The sequence below is a fragment of the Athene noctua genome, chromosome 9, assembly GCF_965140245.1.
Source record: "Athene noctua chromosome 9, bAthNoc1.hap1.1, whole genome shotgun sequence".
Classification (NCBI taxonomy): domain Eukaryota; kingdom Metazoa; phylum Chordata; class Aves; order Strigiformes; family Strigidae; genus Athene; species Athene noctua.
The window spans coordinates 4,564,193-4,588,440 of NC_134045.1; the positions used below are offsets into that span (position 1 = coordinate 4,564,193).

A 24,248-nucleotide genomic window follows, 5' to 3' on the forward strand; every position below is an offset into this window, starting at 1 on the left:
CAGCAGGGACGGAGCGTCCCTGTGAACCTGTCCCACCCCCCGCAGGAAACGAGGGAGACAAGCAGTAGGGCGAGGAGCCCAGGCCCCGCACCGTGGGGAGCTGGGAAGGGGGTCCCCCATGCGGCCCCCCCGGGCACATTCCTGGGATGGGGGGTGCAGAGCCGGGATGTGACCCCCGGCCAGGGCACGGGGCTCCCACCGCCCATCCCAGGCCCGGAGGTGGACACCCTGCCCCTCGCCCTCCGGGGGTGGTGGGACCTGGGGCTGGGAGTGTCATGGCAGCGATGGGCACGGCAGGGGAGGACAAAGGCGCTGCCAAGCGGTGCCCGCATCAGCTGCGCCAGCCCTTTGTGCGCCCTGAAAACAGCCGGGCGGGAGAAAGCCGGGGCTGCCAGGAATCGGAGGGAGGGAGGAGGGAGAGCGGGGAGGGCTCTGGGAAGTGCCCTGGGTAAATAGTTGCTCTTGCAGATATTTTCAATGGCTTGAATGAGACTTTTCTTTCTGCTGGGGGAAGGGTGGAAACAACCTCCCGCTCCAGCAGGGAAGGCGATGGGGATAAAAGGCAGTCGCAGCACCGGCAGTGCCATGGCTGCGCTGGGACCCCCCAAGCAAGGGACATCCTGCACGCTCGCGTTGCCCCCCAGCTTGCTTTAATGTCCAGCGCTAAGCCCCAAATTTCCTCAACTCCCACGGCATGAGGCTCCCACGGAAAGCAGCTCACGCGGCCTCACACGGCCAGACCATGGCTAACACGGCTGCCTTTGAAGCTCAACCATCCCCACGCCACAGAAAACGGAGCCAGCTTCAAAATACACGCTGATGACAGCCAGAGCGCCGGGAGCATCACAGTGAGCCAAGCTTCCCACTGCCGGTCATCCCAACCGGCTCCTTCGGGAAGCACCATAAATCTGCCTCCCAGGAATAATACCGCTAAACCCAGCCACAGTCCTGCAGGATCAGGCCCTCCTGGAGGAGGGGATCAGGTGCAGACCCCTGTCCCAGTGAGGAATGGATATTTTAGGCCATCTTTTTGCTGCTGTTTATGGAACAAAGAGCCTTTTGTCTACACTTGACATTATCAGGAGTTATTTTTAGGTCGACTGCCTGCACTTGTTGATGTTACCGGGATTATCTGTAAATGGGCAGGCTGTGCTGCTGTCTTCAAAGACCTGGTTGAGCACGGAGAGGGAGGAAATCCTTGTGTTGTCCCTTGCAAGGGACATTTGCCCTTGGGCTCAGGCCAGTGGCACTCACTCAGCCTGAAAAGGGCTTATTGCTCAAAGTGGGCAGTTCCTGAAAGCCCTAAAAGTTCCTCAAAGCTATGAAAGTTCCTCAAAGCTCCTCAAAGCCCTCAAAGCCTTTAAAACCTCTAAAAGTTCCTGAAAAGCTAAAATTTCCTAAAAGCCATAAAAGCTCCTAAAGCCCTGATGGAACCTATTAGTTTCTAAAAACCTTAAAAGCTCAAAAAACCCCCCAACAAACTAAAACTTCTTAAAAACACTAAAGCTAAAAAAAAACCCCGGAAACTTCCTAAAAATCCTAAAAGCCCCTAAAACTTCCTAAAAGCCCTAAAACTTCCTAAAAGCTCCTCAAAGCCCTGGTGCTGGCGGCGGATGAGCAAGAACGTGCTGGAAGAGTGCGGCAGTGGGACGGGCAGGCGAGGGCGCGTCCCAGCAGGCTGCTGACAGCCCAGGCGAAGGCAAGTACAGGCAGAGGTGTCCTGGCGCTGTCTGAAGCCGAGGGCAAGACAGCGGGTGCCAGCCCCATTGTCAGGTGGTGCCAACCCCAGCCCAGGGTGCCAAGACCCTCCTAAAAGCCCCTTGAGAGACCATGGTGCTCCCAGGGGAGGTGCAACCGCAAGCAGGACTCAGCCCAGCGCCGGTGGGCAGAGGAGGAGGGTGAGGATGAGGATGATGAAGCAGAGGAGTGCTGGTAGGAGGGCATGCCCAGAGGTCCCACACACAAATCAGATGAGGCATGCCAGGATAGCCTTGGGAAGCTCGTAGGATGGGAAGCCCAAGGAAGCCCAACTCCCCCATCGCCGCTGCTCCACCTCCCTCAGCCTTGCTCCCGAAAATACATCAAATGGGGAGGTGGGTCTCCCCCACCTCGCATCAGGGTTTCTCCATCAGGCAGCAACAATAACTCACCAGGTGCCAGGGCTGTAAAACCCAACCGTAGAAAGAGCAATAAACCTGATTTGTTTAGGCTCGGCTTTGCAAATAAACCTGCCATAGAAAGAGCAATAAACCTGATTTATTTGTTTAGGCTCGGCTTTGCTAATAAACCTGCCATGATGTCAGGGAAGTCTGGGGAAAAATTTGTCCCCAGGGGTATTTACACAAGCACTGGGTGAGGATGGTCCTGCAGGATGCGGGAACCAGGCTTGTCTGCTCCTGGCAGCCAAGTCTCGAAGGCAGATCCCAAAATAGAGCTGAGGTCTGCCCCCAACCTTCCATTCCCAAATGGATTTAGTCTCTTCCCTGGCTGCTTGTTTCCCCCAAATCTGGAGGATTTGCAATGATCCCAGAGCTTTGCCCCTTGGTTTAGGCCTGAAGGCACCTTGGTGATGCCAAGCCACCTTTACCGGGGAAAAAAAAAGACGGCACAACACTCTCCGGCAGCTCAGCACCAGGCTCCTGCCCGATAAGGCGCAGGGGAAGGTAAACAGGATTATTTCTCCTTGGGGAGATCAGATGGGCCGGCTCCCCCTTCTCCTGCCTGCCATGCCCCAAGGCTGGGGTGAGCTGGTCCCAGCGCTGCTGGGTACTGGGGGTGCTGGGAGCTTGGATCCCACCCTGCACTCCCAGGGGACCCCAGGGAGTGTTTTGACTCGACTCCTGGTGCTGAGGGGTAGGAAAAGTGCCTTTTTTTGCCCCTGAGCTCAGGTCCCTGAGGATGCCCTGCGGGTGCCACGTTCCCACTGCCGGGAGGCAATCACCAAGCGCTTGTTTTCCAAGCGCAACCGGATACAGGAACAAGATGTATTCACGTACACAGGCACCAGCAGCTGCCGTGACTCGCGCCGCAAGCCCCAAAGTCTTGAGATGGGGAGACAGGGCCCAGAAAGCACGTCCCAAGAGCAACTAGGGGGCTAGAGCTGCCACAGCCAGGATGCGACTCTTTCACAGTGGGGCTCATGGGGGACAAGCAGGCACTTGGCAGCTCAGCAAACCCCCAGGCTTCTTATTTAAGAGCTGCAGTCAGCTGCCGAAGCGGTGAGCCATGCACAGCTCATCACCACACAGTGGGGGCACGCCCGCGAGCTGGGGGCACCGCGGTGCCCAGCGGGCTGGGAGCGGGGACACACAGCCCCCTCAGGACGCGCTTTTGTCCCGGCTGCCGGCGGGAGGGATGGAAACTCAGCAGCGCTGGCTGCCCTTTGTGCATGGAACAAAGAACAATAGCCAGCAGCTTTCTTCACAGCCCAGAACCAGGCCCTTGGAAGCAGCCAGAAAGGGAATCGCTGCTTGGCAGAGACGGGCAGTGTGTCACCCCATGAGGCTGCCCGGTGATGCCTGGGTCCCTGCCCCTGGACCAGAAACAGGCGTCACCAGCAAATGACACCCCACTGGCACATCCTGAGAGCTACAGGCACGGGGACACTGAGGAGCCTGTTGTCACCACACGCAGATTGGTGGCCATGCCAGTGTTACTGACTTGTTATTAAATTACTTGATGATTTAATAGTAAGTGGATAGTGAAACTTACAGAAAAATGAATATAAGAATGATTTTAATACAAGGCAAATGTTTACCCTTGCATATTACACATTTATCCAGCAACCAATGCTACTATGGAATCCTCTGTACAGCCCTGTACCAAGGCTGGAGGACTGGTCAATACTCACCTACTAGGTACATTTAGGACCTGAGATAATTAGGCCTGTGATTAAAGATAATTTTAAAGTAGTCATAGAGATGTCTAAACAGAAGTAGTTTATTACCTAAAATATATTGTAAGTAATGTACAGAGGTGTCAGAATTTAGAATTAATGAGAACTGGGGAAAGTCGACTGTAACAACTTGTAGGCCCATGCCAAGAAACAGTGAAACCAGGTAAAAGGTAATTCCAGCAGGGGGAGATTGTGACCACCAACTCGTAGGCCACCCACCCATATTCCACCCCAGACCCATTTCTAGACATTTCTGGGTTCTGCTGTGCAGAATTGGAAATAGGAGGAGAGTATGTTAATGATTTCTATGAAACAGTATGTTTATGTATGAATACTTAGTGAATATGTATGAGTAAATACTATATGAGATGTATGATTTTAGTGAGTGGTGTGCGTTGTCAGTGGGAGCACACACTCGCGCACCCGGCTGTCAATAAAGAGGTGTCTGCTTATCTGCATCACATTGGTGTCGATAAGTTCCTTTATCCCACTTTCCAGTAACACCAGCATCACCATGCTGTGATGCTGCTCTGCATCCCAGCGGGCAGAGCAGGATGCCCAGCTCCATCCACGGATGCAGTTCTGGGTTAAGCCCAGTATACAGGGATGCACCCGGGACTCAGGGCTGACTCACCACCTCCAACCAATAGTTTTAGTCCCTGCGATTTGGCCTCACTATTTATTTCCCAAGCGTTGGCCTGCTTAAACCCTGATGAAGTGTTTGCTTTGAGGAGCTCTGCTCAGGGTCTACCTTCCTAAGTGAGTGGGAGGAAAGCCAAGTTATCAGTTTGCTTACTCACCTTCCACCCTCTCCTCTGCTCCGGCACGTCTGTCCGATGCCAGGCCAAAGCTCTATTTGCCCGTTTGCCCACTGATGCAGAGCTGTGGGTGGCCTCTGTCCCCGCTCTACCTTTGGGGCAAGCAGGAGGGCTTTGGGTGGGGTGCTGTCATGGGTGAAAACTCAGGGTCAGGGAGGGATTTGGGGGTGCTGCACCCATACAGCCATGCTCAGCAGCCCACAGCTGTGCTGGCACCAAATGGATTGGGGGGATGTAGCTGGAGAGCTGCTGCTTCTGCCTGTCCCTTGTGAGACGTGCAGTGGCAGCTCTGTCACAGATGAAAGTATTGACACAGTAATGGTTTAGTAAGAAATCTAAATTTATTAATAACTAACAGCAATTCATCATTACAAAATAATTCAGAAATGTTGAAAGAAAGGAAAGAGACTTAGTTACAGATTCTAAAATGACAAGATTCACACTAACTTACTTAACGGTACCTTAATTTATACATATATACGTGTGCATACACAGGAACATACAAACACACCCACACACGTATTTGGATGCAGTAGAATGAACTACGTACCCACACACTGATAAACAGAGCAAGAACGGATGAAAGAGAAGCTAGATCAAAGAAAAATTTCCCTCTCAAGTTTAGAGCAAATACTCCCAATGCCTTGGCATTCCTCAGCGGGTGGTAATTGAGACTCAGGCAGGTAGACTTCGCCCTGGCCTTCCCTCAGCTCTGGCAGCAGATGACACCTTAAGGGTTTTGGTACCCAGGAAGCTCCCAGCTCAGGGGAGATGCTGGTCACAGGCCGCTGCGATCCAGGAGAGCTCAAAGGGTCTCTCTGGTGGCTGCAGTTTATAGGGTCCAAGATAACTGACTTTTGTCAGATCCCTTCTGGTGCTTTCCAGCAGTTGCACAAGAACTTAATGAATGCGCAGCTCTGTTATTGTTCCCATCTGACCCCATCCCAGGCAGAGGTGAGCCAGGCCCTCAGGAGATGGATGGGCTGTTTTAACCACTTCAGAGCAATCGGGAGGGCAAGAGCCAGGCTTGTTAAAAGGGTGCCTTAACATTATCAGTCCTTATCTCCACAGATGGTTGTACAGCCCAGGGGATGTAAGCAGCCAAGCAGCCCCACAAGCAGAGCAGGGAGGGGTGAGAATTGCACCACCACAAGCTCCCCACAGGGGCTCGGAAGTCCCCTTCCAGCTATCAGCGGGCTCCTTGGCACTGCTAACCAGCACCACTAACTGGCCCCGCTAACCGGCCCAGCTAACCAGCTCAGCCAGCTGGCCAGCCCTGCTGTATGCACAGTCCAGAGCTGGGACCATCTTCGAAATCCTCGTGCCATCTAGTGGGACCTTCACTCACAACAAGGCAGAGCGTGGCCGCTGGCCAGAGCTGTAGCGGTGCAGCTGTAGTGGTGCAGCTCTGGCTGGGGTCAGCTCTGGACCTGCATCAGCAATTAAATGGTGCTTTTAATGAAAAGTGGCCACTTTCAGCAGAAGTCAGTGTTAGTTATTAATGAGGGGCTGCGAGCTGGCAGGGCTGCCCTGGGCTGGTATGGGGGAGCCATGCACAGCGCCTGCGGGGCCCCGAACCACAGCCCCCAGCACCAGGCAGCTCCTGTTGTTACGGATTTTATCAACTGAAATTAAATTGTGTTTGATTTTAATAGAAGTATAGAATTAAGAGATATTTTAGTAAAAATCATTTATTTACATTTATTGTATTTTGAATCTAGCAACCGACTGTTACTCTAAAATCCCCTGTACAGCCCTGTACCAAGGCCGAAGGGATTGGTCATAATTGTCTAGTAGGAACGGTTAGAACCTAGGTAACAAAACACAAGATGATTTGTAAACTGATTTATAATACATGTATAGGACTAGAAGAATGCAAGTAGTTGTCAAGGTCCAGGATTAATGGGAACTGAGGGCAGTGACCGTAACAGCTTGCAGGTACCTGCCAAGAAAACAGTGTCCTTAAGCAGAAGGTAATTCCAGCAGGGGGAGATCGCGACCACCGACTCACGGCCCACCTGCTCACATTACACCCCAGACCCATTTCTAGACATTTCTAACCTCTACTGCGCAGAATTGGAAATAGGAGGAGAATATGTTAATAATTTCTTAGAAACTACATTTTTATGTATGAATACTTAATGAATATGTATGAGTAGGTTCTATATAAGGTGTGTTGTTCTGGTGCCTGGTACGTGTTGTTGGTGAGAGCACTCCCCTACATGTCCAGCCGTCAATAAAGAAGTGTCTGCTTATCTACATCACACTGGTGTCAATAAGTTACTTTTATCCCAGTTTTCGGTGACACTGTTGCCCATAAATCTGGCTTTGCGGCCCAAATGCTCCCTTTGACAAAACCACAGCATGCAGGTGCTGGCTGTCCAGCCCAAGGGATGCCACCACGCCGCACACTTGGGGACCAGCTCCCGCGCTCCCCTCGCAGCCCCTCACCCTGGTGTCGGGGTAGGTTATCTGTAGGTGTTGCTGTCGGCGCGCAGCTTGCTCTGGCGGTGTACGGTGACATACCAGAGGCAGACGAAGAGACCTGTGGGTGCATGGCAAGGTGGTCACTGCCATGGGTGCACCAAGCTCCTGTGAGCAGTAGGAAGGTGACAAGGACCCTGCTGCTCCCAAACCATGGGGTGACAGGGTGCCCGTCCCCTCAAAAACTCCTCCCCACTCCGGTGCTCCCCATCTACCTTGCAAGGAGTTGAGGATCGTGAAGAGGTAGAGCTGGGGGACAAGGAAGACACCAAAGCTGAAGAAGGCCAGGCTCCAGGTGGTGCCCAGCAGGCAGGTGAGCCCCAGCACCGTCACCCAGTCTTTCCTCGCCTGCCCCTTCTGCTGCTGGATCCTCCGCAGTATCGTCACTACCCTCCCCAGCACCAACATGTTGAAGAGCAGGATGAGGCCGGCATAGCAGAGGGTGGCATAATGGGCGGGTGGACTGGTCAGCCAGCACCTGGCAAAGGGGACATCTTCGAGGACAAGGGCCAACACCCCCTAGAAGGAGCTGGGCGCAGGAGGGGCATGGTGGCTGGTGCTCCCACACACGGTGAGATGGAGGTGGGCCACTCACCAAAGAGTGGCACCCATCAGAGCGATGGCTGGCTCCTGCTGGCCCCAGCCCTGGGTCAGCCCCATGTGTCTGGGGTTCCTGGTGTGCTCAGGGTGCCCAGACTGCATGGGGTGCCCCATGTGCCCAAGGTGCCTGGTGTGTCCAGGGTGCCTGGCAAGCCCAGGGTGCGTGCTATGTCTGGGGTTCATGATGTGTCTGTAGTGTGTGCTGTGCCTGGGGTGCCTGAGGTGTCAGGGGTTCCCAGGGTCCACAGGGTGCCCAGGGTCCATGGGGTGCCCGGTGTGTCCAGGGTGCCCGAGGACCTGGCAGCCCCCTTCACTCACATAGTCACATTGCTGTAGCCTTCAGAGGTTTTGATGGTGTGGTACCCATACGTGTCTCTCCTGAAGACAAAAACAGCCACCACAGCCAGCGTGGGCAGACCTGTGGGCCCGGGGACAGGCTGTGTGAGCAGTGCCATGGCAGCCGTGCCACGGGCAGGCATGGCCAAGCAGGTGCCCACTCACCCCAAGCAAAGAGGCAGAGCTTGAGGAGGTAGTGCTGGATGTAAACGTTGTAGACCTTGACGAGGAGGAGGAGGAGGTGGAAGGCCTCAGCAGCCATCCATGCCAGGGTGCAGAGAAGGCCAGCGTGCAGCAGGGCAGCAGTGACTCTGCAGAGCCCCTCTGCGCTGTCGGCCAGCGGCGTGCTCAGCAGGAAGCTGCAGTTGAGCAGGAGCAGCGCAGCCAGGAGGTGCATGTGGATCTTAGTCGTGTTGTCCCTCAGTCGCTGCCTGCAAGAGGTGGGAGGGCAGGGGTTGCTGGTGGGTGCCCACTGGATGGCACGGCACTGCACGGCACGGTGGGGCACGGCATGGCGCAGCCCAGTGTGGCATGGCACAGCCCGACATGGCACAGCCTAGCCCAGCGTGACACAGCCCAGCCCAACATGGCACGGCACAGCCCAACATGGCATGCATGGCATGGTGCAGCTTGGCACAGCTCTACCTGGAGAAGCAGCAGAGCAGGAGGGTGCAGAGGGTGGCGACAGCTGAGACTGAACAGCCGATGGTGCTGAGGTGGGTGAGCGATGCCAGCTGGGCCTGGCTCAGGGCGTCTGCCGGGAGCTGCCAGAGAGGGGCAAGGGGCATCAGCCAGGGCAGGTCCCACGGCAGCACCCACCTGCTGGGAAACTGGGGGGGCCTTGCAAAACCACCCCTCTGGCCACCCTCTTCTGCAGGACACCCCCTTACCCCACATACACCCCATATACCCCCATACACCCCGTACACCCCCATACACCCCGTACCCCCACATACTCCCCGTACCCCCACGCACTCCCCGTAGCCCCACACCCACCTACACCCACACCTCCGGGAGGAGGAAGAAAGATGGAGAGAAGGGGAAAGGAGAAAGATGGAAGGAGGAAGAAGTGAAGGAGAAAGGAGGATGGAGGATGAAGAAAGAGGAAGGAAGGAAGGAAGGAAGGAAGGAAGGAAGGAAGGAAGGAAGGAAGGAAGGAAGGAAGGAAGGAAGGAAGGAAGGAAGGAAGGAAGGAAGGAAGGAAGGAAGGAAGGAAGGAAGGAAGGAGAAAGAAGAGAGAAAGAGGGAAATAGGGAAGGAGAAAGGAGGAAAAGGGAAAAGGAAGAGGCGAGGAAAGAATAGGGGAAGGAGGAAGAAGGGAGGAGAAAAGAAGGAAGATGGAAAGAGGAGGAAGGAGGAAGCAGAAAGAAGGGAAGGAGAAAGGAGCATGGGGGTGGGAAGAAGAAGGAAGGAGAGACGTTGGAAGAGGGAAGGAGGAAGAAGGAAGTAAGAAGAGGGAAGAAGGGCTGTGGACCAGCAGGACGGCGAAGTAGGTGAGGTGGTTGCAGTGGCAGATAACGGTGCCCTCCCTGTGCGTGGTCTCGCAGCCCTCCTTGCTCCAGCTGCCTGTGCTGCCTGTACCTGCTGGAGAGCCACCATTGGAGGGTGGCACAGTGGCCAAGGGACGGGGACATTGAGGGGATGTTGAGCCCTGCCAGGGCTGCCTGGAAGGAGGATGGGCAATGCCTCTGGGATGGCACCGAGTCGGTGTTGCCCCCGTCCTGGCTGCGGCCACACTTACCTGCTTCAGGCTGCCAGAAGACACAGGTGGCATTGGAGGCATCCTGGTGGAAAGGGGACAGAGGGGAGGAGCTGGGGACCCTCTCTGCTCCCCAGGAACCCCAAAAACCTTCTGATCCCCATGAAAGAGGGAACACTCTCTTTCTCCAACTCCAGGGGAAACGTCAGTGCTGGGGACCCCCCCTGCTTGTGCCCGCACTAGAGTCCTGCTCACCAACACCATGTCATGCCAGATCTGGATCTCCACAGGCTGGCTGAGCCCGGCCACATGCCCGCTCCGCAGGTAGGCTCCCAGCACATAGTTGTTCAGCACAGAGCTGTTGTGGGCATCCTGCAAGAGTTGGGGTGCCCGTGGGGAGAGTCCTGGATCCCCAGGACACCCTGCCTGCCCTGAGTATCTCAGTGGATGGTGGGTGATGGGGCAGGCGTGCTGCTGGCCAAGGATGCTTGGGGGGAGGTATGAGGACCTGGACTCACCTGGAAGATGCAGGGGCTGTGGATGTAGATGCAGACAAGCTCCTGCTCCACTCCCTGTGACTGGATGCCCTTCACGAGCTCCGCTGGGAAGTTCATGGCGTGCCTGAACCTGCTGCTGCCATCCCGCTTCATATCCTGCGTCAGTGTGCAGGGGACAGATGGATTCAGCCACCCTGTGCTTGGCTGGCTTGGGTGGGGGTCGGGGTGCTGCCTCGGCTCCCCCTTCTAGCACAGCCACCCCAGTTACCGTCAGGGCCCTGCAGCATCCCGCAGCCCCAGCGGCAGCTCCAGCTCTGCCACGATGCCTGCAGACGCACAGATATGGCAGCCACTGCCATCTTGATGTCAGAGCCCTCCCAGCCCATAGCACACAGGGCGCTGCGGGTGGGGGTCTGTCACCCATGGGTGGGCATGCCTGTCCCGCCGGCCCTGCTGTGGGGTGAGCGCAGGGCAGACAGCACTGTGCCGGGATGATTTCCCAGTGGGATTTCACACCTTGGTGGGCTCCCTTGGACAGTCTCTGCTCCCAGGTCCCAAGCAGGGGGGTCCCAGCTGGCAGGCAGGCACCCCTGCCTGCAAAACTTGCCGTGTCCTGCAGGAAGGGACCTCGGGCCAGAGCAGTCAGACATCCCCGGCAGGGGAAGTGCCGCAGTGCCACCAAGCCCCCCTTGCACCAAGAAAGAGAAGTTGCCCCGCAAGGTCCCTGCCACAGTTTCCCTTCTCACTGTGGGGACGTCGGGAGCCACGGTGTCCCTTCTTATAAACCAAATCAGAAAAGCTTCAGGATGGAAGTCCTGGCTCTCAGCTGCAGACGCCACCTCCCCCCCCCCAGCTTTAGAAGCCCCTAGATTTAATCTAGTGACGGTGCTGGGGACCTGCAGCCATGGCTGCCTGTGACACCCCAGCAGAGCCACATCTCAGGAGGTTTTGCTGGTGTAAAGAATCCTTGGAAGATGATGGAAACCCAGCATGGGTAAGTGTCAGCCACCCCAGCATCCCCCCAGCACCTCCCATTGGGGGTGGAGGGACAGAGGGGGGCCAGGAGGGGGTACAGGCATCCCCTGGGAATAGCCCCAGCAGTGTGGGGGGACCAACCATCCTGCTACTGAGTTTTAACCCTCTGAAGCGGTCAGACATGAACTTGAACACGTAGACCTCGATCATGCTACCCGTGAAGTTGTATTTCTCCCAGCGGGCCAGCTGCTCCTCCAGCGATTTTAACCTGCACAGGGAGGGTGTTTGGGGCAGGGGGCAGCAGGATCTGGCCCCTGTGGGTCTGGGGGGATGTGGGGTGTCCAGGGGACAGTTGGGTCAAAGCTGGCACTCACAACTGCCCGGGGTGGTGCGTTCTGCCACAGGCCTGCTCCATCTTCTTCTCCAGGGCGACCACTTCTCTCTCCATCTCTGATGGAGCCATTTTGGGACCTGAACCTCGGTGTACAGCACCCTGCCCCACTTTCCATCCCACCCCAGCCCGGGGAGCTCTAACAGCCCCAAAAGTGCTCAGCCTAATGCTGGGATGGAAGATATCCCTACCTTGAGTCTGCAGGACACAGGTGGTGAGGCAGAGGACAAGGGAGATGAGCGATGGGGTGGGCATCGCCGTGGTCATCTCCTGCAAAAGGCACCCAGGACCTGGGCAGCTCCCCAGAGCCCCCACCCAGGGGGCACCTTGGCCCTTTTCCACGCACTGGCTGCAGGACAAAGATGGGGTCCTGGCGACTTCCCCCCACCACCAGCAGCCATGCCCCACCAAAACCATTGTGGTGGCAAAGCGCCAGCCCAGAAGTGCCAAGTGGCTGCACTGACAGCAGGGTGAGGAGGAGAGTGTTTGCCACAGTGACTGGGGTGCAAGATGCCCTTTGCATCTGTTTTACCATTAAGGTTGTAAAACGGCGGGGGCAAGGCTTCTGCCTTCCTGCCCCCAACACGGACTCGGACCTCACTGCCATCCCAGCTTGGGGCTGCAAATCCCCAGCAAGCAGCCTGCAAGCCCTAGGAGTCCCTGAAATGCTCCACCATGGGGCCAGGGCTTCCAGCAGCAGCCCAGCACCAAGCTGGGGAGGAGGAAGCATCCCCAGTGCAGGGTGGGAGGAAGGTGCCTGACAGCAAGATTTACATCCGTTGCAACACCGCACCCAGTGACACGCGCAGCAGCACCCACTGAGGCGAAGCTGCTGGCACGAAAAGCAGCCAGGGAGAGGAGGCTGCGAACCCCGGGGTGCCACCCTGATGCACAAACGGTTTTTTACTGTGGATGGAGCGATAGGGATTGATGCTTTGAGACGCTGAGGCTGGTGATGGGCAGCGCAGCCAGAGCCTCCCAGGGCAGGAGCAGCAGCACAGTGGGCAGCGCCATGCTGCCCTCCAACCCCCAGAGAGGGACAGACACGGCATCCCCTTTGCTTCTCACTGATACAGCCCTCAGATCCCTGGGGCTGCCCGATGCAGGCGCTTGGCCTGACCTCCCCTGCTGCCCAGCACAGCCTGGCAATGCTGAATGCCACCCTTGCCACCACCGAGCCAAAGAGGGCATCATTCCCTCGCTGCACCCTCCGGAAATGGCAGGGAGTGGGTGTCACTTCGTGTGGGTTTTGCCTCTGTGGGGAGTAGCTCGGCACCCCAGTGAGCCCCCAGTGCCATGGCAGCCTCCTGCATCCCCCCCTCACTCCAATGAACACCCTACCTTGGGCACGGGGAGCTCTCGATGTTAGCAGCGCTTCGGTGAGATCAGCTCTGCCTGAGCAGCAGTTGGGGCAGCAGAAAAGGAAGTGTTTGTATGCAGATGAGCAGATTAAATCAAGAGAGCTTTTAAATTTCCTTTTGCTTTCTCTTTTTCACATCCTGGTGAGTTACCGGGGCAAGGCAGAGCATCTCTGGCACTGCCAAACCCCAAGGGCATGGTAAAAGTCAGCAATTCAGCATGGCCCAGAGACACCCTGCTCCCCAGGCAGGTTTGATATAATTAACCTCTGTGCTAATGAGCTTCTCCCGACCACCAGCTCATCAGCAACCCCTGCTCTCTCATTCTGAGGACCCTGGCTGACTGCTGCAGCTGCCCTGGCACCACTGTGGTGCCACCGGGCAGGGAGCTGGGCTCCAAGGGGAGAAAAGACACGGCACAGTTTGATGTATGGGAAGTCAAGCCAGGGGGGCAGAAGGCTGGCACGGCTGAACAGGGGTCTGCTGCTAGGACTCAGGTGGAAAAGGAAAGCGTATGGGCATCGGGAGCAAGGACAGGCAATGCGGAAGGACTATGGAGATCCTCTTCACTGCTGTAGGGAGAGAATTCATGTGGCCAAAGCTTGATTTTAGCATTCAAGCTGGCCAGTACTGTGAAGGACAAAAAAAAGGACTTTTAAAATATGTTAACAGAAAAAAAAGGATCAGAGATAGCATTGGTCCACTGCTTGATGAGGTCGGTCACCTCACAAATAGGGACATAAACAAAGTAGAGATGTAAAAGGCCTTCTTTGCTTCTGTCTTCAACACTGATATGAGCCCTGGGACTGCCGGAGCCCTGTGTTGGAAGATCATGACTGAAGGGATGATCGACTCGCAGCCAACCTCGAACTTGTTTGAGACTTGCTGCTCCAACTGGATGCACATGAGGGTATAGGGCCCAATGGGATTCATCCCAGGGTACCAAAGGAGCTGGCTGATGGCATCGTGGGACCTCTCTCCACTACTTTTCAATGGTCTTGGGAGTCCAGAGAGGTCCCAGCTGACTGGAAGCTGGCAAATGTTGTTCCAGTTTTCAAGAAGGGTAAGAAGGAAGACCCTGGTAATTACAGGCCAGTCAAGTCTCATTTCAGTGCCTGGTAAGATTAGTGAGATTATTCTGGGAGTTACTGAAAAATACTTGAGAGACACTGTAGTCATTGGTCATAGCCAACATGGGTTCACAAGGAGAAAGTCCTGCTTGACCCACTCAATTTCCTTTTATGACAAAGTCACCCATAAAGTTGACCAAGGAAAGCCAGTAGATGTGGTGGTTTTGTATTTTAGCAAATCTTTTGATACTGCCTCTCACAGCATCCTTCTGGATAAATTGTCCAGCACCCAACTGGACAAGTTCATAATACATTGGGCAAGCAATTGGCTGATGGGTTGGGCTCAAACAGATATAGTAAATGGGGTCACATCAGGCTGGTGGCCAGTCATGAGTGGGGTTCCCCAGGGCTCGATTTTAGGGCCAGTGCTCTTTGATATTTTTATAAATGATGTGGATGCAGGAGTCAAATGTACATTAAGTAAGTTTGCCAACAATAACAAACTAGGAGGGGCTGTGTACTACCGCAAGGATAGAGAGGCCTTACAGAGAGATCTGGGCAGACTAGAGAGCTGGGCAACCACCAACCGTGTGAAATTTAATAAGAGCAAGTGATGGATTCTCCACCTGGGATGGTTATACGTACAAATTGGGGGATGAGAGGCTGGAGAACAGCCCTGCATAAAGAAATCTAGGGGTTTGGGTTGATGGCAAGTTGAATATGAGTCAACAATGTGCCCTGACAGCCCAAAGGGCTGACCTTGTCCTGGGGTGCATCAAGCACAGCATCACTAGATGGTCGAGGGAGGTGACTGTCCCACTCTACACTGCACTGGTGCAGACCCACCTCAAGTACTGGGTGCAGTTTTGGGCACCTCAATAGTAGAAGGACATCAAACTATCAGAGTGTGTCCAGAAGGTGACTAAGATGGTGAAGGGTCTCGAGGGCAAGACTTATGAAGAGTGGCTGAGGTCACTTGGAGAAGGCTGAGGGGTGACCTCATTGCTGAGGGGTGACATTATCACTGAGGGGTGACCTCATCACAGTCTATAACTTCCTCCAGGGGGGCAGCGGAGGGCGAGGTGCTGATCTCCTCTCTCTGGTGACCAGCTGTAGTACTCGGGGAAGTGGGATGAAGTTGCGTCAGGGGAAATTCAGCCTGGACGTTAGGAAAAGGTTCTTCACTGAGAGGATGGTCAGTCACTGGAACAGGCTCCTCAGGGAAATGGTCACGGCACCAGGCCCGTCAGAGTTCAAGGAGCACCTGGACAACGCTCTTAGTCATATGGTTTAGCTTTAGGTAGTACTGCGCGCAGCAGGGAGTTGGACTCGATGATGCTTATGGGTCTCTTCCAACTGGAGATATTCTGTGATTCTATGGTACTACAGTTTGATGCTACTCCTGGGACAGAGTTGGCATCTTCTGTGCCACCCCCAGCCATGACAGCACAGCTCGTCAGTGATGCCACCTGGCCCAGCCGACAGAAACCCCAAAATGGTTAGGTTTGCCCCAAAAGGCTTTACCTTGTGCTTCAGGATGTGCTGGACTCACCTGCAGGGATGTGGCCACGTGCAGAGGCCCAGGGAGCAGGGACTGCTTGGCCACACCAGTGCCCACCACGGGGCAGCAATAGCACACTGTGCTTGCCTAGCACCTGGAGCCACTCACGCAGAGTCTCCAAGTCTCAGTTCACAGCATGGGGCAACCACTTTCCTCCATCTGACCCATCTTGAAAATGGGAGCTCTCTGGGCACAGCCAGGCACCCTGGGCCAGCCCGGAAACACAGAGCTGGAGGAGAAGGGTGCCAGGAAGATGGTCCATGGCCCACAGAGATGGGTCACTGCCCATGTCCTTAGGTGACATACGCTGGGCCAAGGAGGTTTGATTTTTGCAAGGGCAAAAGCCACAGATCCCAGGATGCTGCAACACACCCTTGACCTTGCCAGTGTCACCAAGATGCTCACGTCCAAGTAAACAGTCAAGACACACTTGGAAAAAACAGGCTTTCAAGTCTGTTTTAGGGCTGGGAGTGGGTTAAAACCCCAACTTGCCTGCCTGCTCCAGCAGCTCCGGCCAAACTGCCTGCAAAATCACTTTACCAGCTGCAAGAGAAGCCACCGGGTTGAGCTTCCCTGGCGCAAAATGCAGAGACAGGGGCATGGGAGAGCAAAGCATCCCCCACCTCCAGCTTTTCGGGGGGTGTTTCCAGTGGAAAAATACTGGACTTGGAGGGAATACGCATGGGCATTTACAGTTTTGCTTTAATTTTACTTATCTTTCCCTGCTTTGCTTGATGCTGGAAAAGGATGTCAGTGTCCCATGGCATCGTTTCCACGTACCGAGTGACACAAGTCCTCTTGGCCGTTTGCATTTCCTAAATTTTTGGCTGAAAAGCATCCAGCAAAGGAAAAAATACTGGGGGAAAATGGTGGTTTGGGGCTTTACTGTTTGGTTTGGAGCAGGACGGAACCAGCACGGGAACGCGCAGGGCTGCGGGGGCAGTGCTGGGTGGCCATCCAGGACCCACTGCCCCGTGGGGACACTCGGCTGGGGATGTCCCGTGTCCCCTGTGTCCCCTCCCAGTCCGCTCACGGGTTTAGAGCAGAGCGGGAGCAGCCAGAGCCCCGGGAAGGGTCCGGCAGCAGCACCGGGCCCTGGCACCGCGCCAAGGCAGCGCCAGGAGCACCCGGACCCTGAAGGGGCCCAGGCGGGAAAGAAGCGGGGGCCCGGTAGGACCCGCACCCGTGTCCACGGGCCGGGCTCCGGCAGCGGGACCGGCCCCTCGCCGGCGCGGGCGGGGGGCGGGAGCGGCGGGGGGAGGAGGAGGAGGAGGAGGAGGAGGGGGAGGAGGAGGAGGAGACTCGGCCGGCAGCGCCCCGGCCCGCGCGGGCCGTCCGCACCGCCGCCGCGCCGACACCGGTGAGGGAGCGGGGCGGGCCAGGCCGGCGAGCGGGCGGGACGCGGCACCGGCGGCACCGGCGACACGGAAAACTTTTGCGGGAAACTTTTGCGGGGGGAAGGGCGAGGGGGGCGGGCGCGCCCGGACGGGCCGGGCCGAGCCGGGCCAGGACGTGCCGAGCCGGGCCGTGCAGCACCGGGCCGGGCGGTATCGGGCCGGGCCGGGCGGTACCAGCCGTACCGGGCCCCGCGGGACGGGGCGGGGCGGGCGCGGAGGAATGCGGCGGCTCCCGCGGGCCGGGGCACGTCACCGCCCGCGGCGGAGTGGCAGCGCCGGCGGCCAATGGGGAGGCGCATGGGGCGGGCGGTTCCGCCCCCGCTGGCAGCCCGGGACGGGGCCGTCCGTGGGGGGCCGCGACCCACGCGCGCTCCCGCGGGCGCTGCCGCGGTGCCGGTGGGTGCTCCGGGGGTGCCCATGATCCGTGCGCGCTCCCCGCGGGCGCTGCCGCCGTGCCGGTGCTCCACGCGTGCTCCCCGGGGGTGCTGCAGGGGTGCCACGGCTGCCGGGGGCTCTGCGGGGGTGCCGGTGCTCCCCGGGGCGTTGCGGCAGTGCCTGAGCTCCCGCAGGTGTTGCGCCGGTGCCCGTGCTCCGTCCACGCTCCCGTGGGCATCGCACGGGTGCTGCCGCTGCTCCCGTGGGCATCGCGCCCACAGTGGCCGGGGCTCTGCCGAGGCCGGATCCTGCTGGGACCTGGATCTCCTCCAGGCTGTGCAGGCAGCAGGAGAGCACAGGCCAGGGCTTGCCTCTTGAGTTTTACCAGAACTTCGTCGTTTCAGCAAGTATCATCAGAATTTTTTTTTTTTTTTTTCCCCCCGTGCAAAGCACATAATTGCCCTGCTCCCGCTGCCCTGGCTCCGGCTCACAGCCCGGCCAGGTTTGGCAGCGGGGCTGAGCTGCACCGTCCCCAAAACCTGCTGGGAGGCTGCGGGCTGGCGGCAGCCAGACTCTGTACTTATCCCATTAGGGCGCACAGCAGCCTCCCATTAAGGTTTCCTGGGGCGGTTTTACCCGCCTGGCTGAGCCGGGGTGTGAGGTCTGTGCCGGGACACAGGCGGGCAGCGCCGTCCCTTTGTTGCGGCATTGCCGGAGAGCGTGTCGGGCCAGCTCGGCACGCATCCTGCTGCGCACGCTGGCTCGGCACCTCCGGCTCTTCCGGAGCTGGTCCTGCCTTGCTGGCGCCGGATCCCGGCTTTAACCCTCACTGGAGCTGCCGGGGCGCAGCTGGGTCCCTCTGCCACAGCATCACTGACGATCTCAGAGGCCTGCAGATGATGTCACCCGGATGAGGTCATCTGGATGATGTCATCTGGGTGACCTGTCCGTGGTGTTGCCTCCAGTGCACTGGCAGAGGTGCCCCAGGCCAGGCTGGTGCCTCCTGCGGTGCCAAGCTGGGACAAGGTGCCAGCGGCTGGGCAGTGGGCTGCTGTCCTCACTGAGGACCTCACCGGGGACACCACTGGGGCCATCACCAGGGTCTTTGCTGGGGTCCTCAGTGGGCATCGGCCAGGCCCTTTGCTGAGGTGTTTTCTGGGGACCTGGCTGGGGCCTTCACTTGGCTCCTCGCTGGGGTCGTCCCTGGGGACATCAGCAGAGTCCTTGCCGGGGACCTGGCTGGGGTCCACGGCAGGCGCCTCCTCACTCCGTGTGCTGCTCCCCAAACCAGGGCCTCCAGCCACCTCCTGCAGCCCCCCGGGGCCCCCCTGACTCCTCCTGTCTCCCGCAGGTCCCCGGGCAGAGGTGCCACCCCGGCAGTGACGGCCATGCCCTAGGGAAGACCCACCATGAGCCAAAGCGGGGCCTCGCGCCTGGCTGGCTCCCCGCCGCTGCCGGGGGGTTCGCTGCTGGCCCTGCTGGCCCCCGAGCCCTCCCCGTCCCCCCCCAGCGGGACGCCCTCGCCCGGCCCACCCCCGGCGCTGCTGGAAGGGGACTGGGAAGGGCGGGAGGAGCTGCGGCTGCGGGAGCTGGAGGAGGCACGGGCACGGGCGGCCCAGATGGAGAAGACGATGCGATGGTGGTCGGACTGCACGGCCAACTGGCGAGAGAAATGGAGCAAGGTGCGGGCCGAGCGCAACCGGGCTCGCGAGGAAGTGCGGCAGCTGCGGCATCGCCTGGAGGCCCTCACCAAGGAGCTGGCCGGCCTGCGCCGAGACCGTGACCGTGACCGTGACCGGCCCGAGGAGCGCCCACCGCCTACCCGACCGCCAGCACGGCTTCACGGCGGGCCCGGCACTGGCAGCCCCCCTGACACTGATGGGACGGAGGGAGAGGCCGACCCTGAACAGGAGCCTGTGCGGGATGTGGGGACCGAGGCACCCCAAAAAGCCAAGGTGAGGGTGGGGGGACTGCCTGGGGCAGGCAGGGTGCCATGAGGGGCTCCTCACCCTCAGCAGCTGCCTGCATGTGCCCCCCAAATCACCACTGCCTGAGGGTGCCCGCAAGGTCACTCCTGCCCCACAGAGGTGGACAGTTGGGAGGCAGACCCCTCTCGGAGCAGTACAGGGTGGTCAGACTTCCCTTGGATTACCTTGGGGGGGGTCAGACCTCTTGGAGCAGTGGAGGAGGGGGGGTCAGACCCCTCTCAAAGCAGTATCATGGGGTCAGACCCGTCTTGGAACAGCAGTGGGGGGGGTCAGACCCCTTAGAGGAGCATGGGGGGGGTCAGACCCCTCTCAGAGCAGTATCATAGGGTCGTACCCCTCTTGGAGCAGTATTATGGGGGGGTCCAGCACCCCCCTAGCCCCGTGCAGTGAGATTGCCTCAGCACTGGCTCTGGTCCCTTTCTCAGGGTTTTCCCTTTGGAGGCATTAGGTAAGGCAGTGTGCTTGTACAGGGGACAGTGGCTTCAGCAGTGCCAGTGGCATCTCCCAGCGATGGCTTAAATGCCAGGGTGTCCATACGGGCTTCTGGCAGAGGTCTGTGCTGAAGGGAGGAGGAGGAGGAGGAGGAAGGGACACTAGAGCCACTCCAGGGATGTTCCCACCTGCTCCAGCTGTCCTGTCTGCTGCCATCAGCTCTGTCACAACACAGAAGTCACTGCTCAGGATATCACACTGTGCTGGTTCAGTCCCCCTGATGGCATGGCTGCCGAGCAGCAAATCTGAGACTAACCAGAGTGTCTAATCTGAGATTACCCTGAGACTAACCTAACCTGCAGGCTCCCCTCTTGCTCCCCAGGGATGCCCTATCCCCAGCAAACCCCTGCAGCTCATTTACTGCATGCTTGTGGGGCCTGATAGTGGTCACGGTGAGGTCCGTGTAATAAATCAGTGTTATGTCACCCCAAATTTCCAGCGGAGCAGAGAGCCGGCAGCAGAGCGTGGTGCTGTATGGGAGCTCCTCTGGGAGGATGGGTTCGTCTCCATCAGGCTCAGGGGGTCTCTGGGGACCGGAGGGAGGGATGCTGCTGGGTTTGGCTGCTCTTGGTTATGGGGTGAAGGCTGGGTGCTGTAGGAGGTGGTAAGCCAGAGCTGCCCCCTCACCCTATCCCCTGTGCCGGGCCACCCACAACACTGCAGGAGCTGGAGCTGATGGAAAACATCTTGACAAGCAAGCAGGATGAGAGCTGGGAGCAGCGGGGCCCCCGGGCCTCCTTTGCCCGCCAGGAACGGAGCCGCCTGCTCTGGGAGGATGTCAGCGTCATGGAGGAGGATGCCACCAAAGTGACCGCCTTGAAGCTGAGGCTGGATGAGTGCCAAAAAGTGCTGCTCAAGGAGCGGGAGTGAGTGCTCGGGGCATCATCCTCGCGGGGTGCTAGCTGAGCCCAGCCCAGTCCCCAGCGGGACAGGGTGTCCCATGGGGTCCTGCCAGCCCATGTTGCCTCTGCCCAGGGACAAGCTGGCGCTCAGCAAGAGCATTGAGAAGCTGGAGGGCGAGCTCAGCCAGTGGAAGATCAAGTATGAGGAGCTCAACAAGAACAAGCAAGAGGTGATGAAGCAGGTGAGCGAGGTGTCTTGGCAACCAGGAGTGCCCCAGGGCGTGGCCTGTCCCCCAGTGTGTGGCATGTCCTGATGGTTGGACAGGGTGACCCACAACTACCTCCCCAACCCCAGGGTGCTCATTAAGGGTCTTAATTAGTGCCATTGAGCCAGTTGGGTAGATGGGTGTGGGCAGGGTTCAGGTTCACTAGGTGGGTGCTCACTGCCCACATTGGGTTCTGTGTTCCCCCCCAGCTCAACATCCTGAAGGAGATCCACCAGGACGAGCTGGGGCGCATCTCCGAGGACCTGGAGGATGAGCTGGGTGCTCGCTCCAGCATGGACAAGAAGCTGGCCGAGCTGCGTGCAGAGGTGAGGCTGAACCCCAATGCGGGAGGGCAGAGGGAGCAGCAAGGGGGGTCCCCTCTGTCTCCCCGGCCACCCCGTGTCCCTGTCACAGATGGAGCGGCTGCAGGCAGAGAATGCAGCCGAGTGGGGCCGGCGGGAGCGGCTGGAGACAGAGAAGCTCAACTTGGAGCGGGAGAACAAGAAGCTGCGGGCACAGATCGAGGACCTGGAGGAGGTGCTGGCTCGCAAGCGACGCCAGACAGCCAGCGCCCTGGACACCGACCTCAAGACCATCCAGGCCGAGCTCTTTGAGAAGAACAAGGTGCCATGGGGGTTATCCCATCCCCTGCCACCCCCTCCCTGGGTGACACTGTCACTTCAGCAGTGGCTCAGCATCCCTCAGGCCCTCCTCAAGCACAAACTGCCACCATCTTTCATCTGAGGGGTGGTAGTGACCCCATTCTTGCTCCCTCAGCATCTCTGTCATGGGGTGGGGTGGTGGGAAGAGGTCCCTGGGGCAGGAGAAGGGGGCACCCCGCAGTGGGGGTGGCTCTCACCCGCTCAGCCCCCCTCCCCATGCCCACCGCAGGAGCTGGCCGACCTGAAGCACATCCACACCAAGCTGAAGAAGCAGTACCAGGAGAAGATGGCCGAGCTGGCCCATGCCAACCGCCGTGTGGAGCAGCATGAGGGTGAGGTGAAGAAGCTGCGCCTGAGAGTGGAGGAGCTGAAGAAGGAGCTGGCCCAAGCTGAGGATGAGGTGGGGAAGCTCGTGCTGGTGGAGGGGACAGGGCAGGGGGCAGCTCCACTCCCTCTGCAGTTGCTGACAGCCCCATCCCCTCCCATCTCGCAGCTGGATGAGGCCCACAACCAGACACGGAAGCTGCAGCGGTCGCTGGATGAGCAGACAGAGCAGAGCGAGAGCTTCCAGGTGCAGCTGGAGCATCTGCAGTCCCGGTGAGAGGGGGACCAGGGGGCACCACGGTGGGGATCAGCAGGGACCCAAGGGCGGGGTGATGTTCTCCTTGCCACCACCCCTCCTGGTTGAACCTGGGCTAAGCATGGCCAAAGGGCCTCCGACATCCGCCGAGGGTATGCAGCCGTCCTTGGAGCAGCCTTCAGCCCACTGCAAGCTGAATGGCAGTCACCTCCCAGTTAAACCAGCACAAGGCTGCCCACAGACCAGTATAGACCAGTTTCATGAAGCTTGGGGTTTCATCCACCAGTACCCAGGGGCAGGACAGGGTCTGAGCATCCCATATAAGTTTGGAGAGGTGGGAGGTGGGTTTTATTGCCCTTACAAGCTTTCCCTGGCCTCACTTTGCCTCTCCAGCAGTAAAGAGCTGAAATGGCCATGAGAGATCGATGCCGCATCTCCGGGAGGCACTAGGGGGCTTGTGTTTATAATCTTCCTTTATTTTATTGGGACATCTTCATTAAATCATGGAGGAATAATGGAGGCTTCATCTTCCCTCCCTCCAGTCTCCCCATGTGCTCGTCCTTAAATAATTTATGCTTTCCAGTAAAACGCAGCAAACTGGTTGGATCTGACCAGGTCCTGGGCCTTTTGATTTCAAATTTGCTTCATAAATTTTCGTTGGTAAATTTTCATGTGAAGACAAGTGAGGGGCTAAAACCACCACAGGCTCCTGGGAATGGAGACACTTGGGTTTTTTTGGGGGATCCCTATTTTAGGGGGATGACTCCACTCTGCTCTGCACTCTAACCAGGTCTGAGATGTCCAGCATGGTGGTGTCAGGCCCTAGTGCCCTGCTTGTGCTGAGCATCATCCAGGGCTCCCCAGCCCCATGCCAGAGGGTCAGCCTCAAGCTGGGGGGGGCTGATCCTGCACCCGGAGCTTAGTGAAATGGGGTCCTCCCGGGGTGCAGTGATGCTGTAGGCGTGCAGAGGGGATGGGCCGGGCTCTGGCATCCCCCCAGGGCTGTGCCCCACCACCCCTGCCCCAGCAGCTCTCCCTGGCAGGCTGCGGCGGCAGCAGAGCACCCCACTTTTCGGCAAGATGCGCAGCGCCCGCTTTGGCCCTGATGACGGCGGGGATGGCACCAGTGACCCCGATGAGGACGAGGACCTGCAGATCCAGGTGCCCTAGAGCCCAGAGCCGGGTGCCACCACCACCGGGACGTCCCATGGCGGTTCTCTGCCCACAAGCGCCTGTTGCCATGGGGCCTGGCCATGCGGTGACATAGATGGGGAAAGTGAGGCACAGAACGGCGTGGAGGAATTTGTGCAGGGGTGCTCCAAGCCTGCTGCCTCTCGGACAGTATCTGATGCCCCTCGGCCACTGGTATCTCCTGGGACACAGATGTGGCCACCAAAGGCGGCATCACTGAGCAGCCCAGGAGGAAGAAGCGCAGGGCAGAGAGGGTCACTGAGCCCTGCAGCCAGCCACGTGCTCCTGCCCACATTTTATATATATATATATATTATGTATATGTATGTATTTGTATATGATTTTTTTTTAATAATAAATACAGAGCTCAGAGGGGCCCAGGCTCTGGTGATGGCTTGGGCTGCTGCTCGTGGGAGCAAGGATGGAGGGGATGGGGGGGGACAGCATTGGGGAGAAACAGAATTTCTTTGCAAGTGACACACGGGGCTGGATGTGCAGCTGCTGGCATCACCCCGCTGCCATCACTGCCCCCGTGCCTGGGGACGAGCCCAGCTCATGGGTAAAGCCTGTCCCTGTGCCTGTGAAGTGAGAAGGGGGCTGCGGGGCGGCTGGTAGCACACACAGCTGTAGAGGTGTCTGTGTCTGCCGGGCTGCGGCAGGCGGGAAGGGCTGCTCCCCTCTGGGTGCAGGGTGCTCACCTGTAGGAGCAAGGATGCTCACCCTGGCAAGCTGCAGGGTGCTGACCCGTGGGTGCAGGGGTGCTCCCCCCTG

General features: G+C 58.2%; 2 protein-coding genes across 3 annotated transcripts; one reads left to right on the forward strand and one right to left on the reverse strand.

Annotated features, from left to right (window-relative positions):
• Positions 1-7,174: 7,174 nt before the first annotated feature.
• Positions 7,175-18,584, reverse strand: ADGRG5 (adhesion G protein-coupled receptor G5). Its single transcript, XM_074913654.1, has 15 exons — positions 18,530-18,584; positions 17,335-17,790; positions 16,173-16,257; positions 11,887-12,044; positions 11,679-11,781; positions 11,446-11,572; positions 10,351-10,485; positions 10,088-10,204; positions 9,875-9,917; positions 9,608-9,714; positions 8,779-8,897; positions 8,299-8,564; positions 8,116-8,215; positions 7,413-7,675; positions 7,175-7,258 (listed from the first exon to the last, which is right to left on the reverse strand). The coding sequence occupies exons 1-15, from the start codon at positions 18,582-18,584 to the stop codon at positions 7,182-7,184; spliced, it is 2,211 nt and encodes a 736-aa protein (XP_074769755.1). The 3' UTR covers positions 7,175-7,181.
• On the forward strand, positions 16,970-23,844 carry CCDC102A (coiled-coil domain containing 102A). 2 transcript variants are annotated; one of them, XM_074913211.1, is made up of 9 exons: positions 16,970-17,044; positions 18,808-19,411; positions 20,600-20,802; positions 20,912-21,020; positions 21,254-21,370; positions 21,459-21,668; positions 21,936-22,106; positions 22,200-22,303; positions 23,330-23,844. In XM_074913211.1, exons 2-9 carry the CDS (start codon positions 18,866-18,868, stop codon positions 23,454-23,456), a joined length of 1,587 nt encoding a protein of 528 aa, XP_074769312.1. In that variant the 5' UTR covers positions 16,970-17,044; positions 18,808-18,865; the 3' UTR covers positions 23,457-23,844. The 2 variants fall into 2 exon arrangements, with proteins under 2 accessions (XP_074769312.1, XP_074769314.1); XM_074913213.1 differs by having other exon boundaries at positions 21,474-21,668.
• The last annotated feature ends 404 nt before the right edge of the window (positions 23,845-24,248 follow it).

Excerpts from the sequence above, each read along its gene's own strand:
- ADGRG5 (XM_074913654.1), bottom strand. The coding sequence starts at position 18,584 with ATGCCCACTGAGGACCCCAGCAAAGACCCTGGTGATGGCCCCAGTGGT. Across the intron at positions 12,045-16,172 it reads CTGCTGGAGCAGGCAGGCAA|CCAGTGCGTGGAAAAGGGCC; the intron begins GTTGGGGTTTTA and ends TTTGTCCTGCAG. Across the intron at positions 11,782-11,886 it reads CTGTGTCCTGCAGACTCAAG|GTTCAGGTCCCAAAATGGCT; the intron begins GTAGGGATATCT and ends CTGTACACCGAG.
- CCDC102A (XM_074913211.1), top strand. The coding sequence starts at position 18,866 with ATGAGCCAAAGCGGGGCCTCGCGCCTGGCTGGCTCCCCGCCGCTGCCG. Across the intron at positions 19,412-20,599 it reads AGGCACCCCAAAAAGCCAAG|GAGCTGGAGCTGATGGAAAA; the intron begins GTGAGGGTGGGG and ends ACAACACTGCAG. Across the intron at positions 20,803-20,911 it reads GTGCTGCTCAAGGAGCGGGA|GGACAAGCTGGCGCTCAGCA; the intron begins GTGAGTGCTCGG and ends GCCTCTGCCCAG.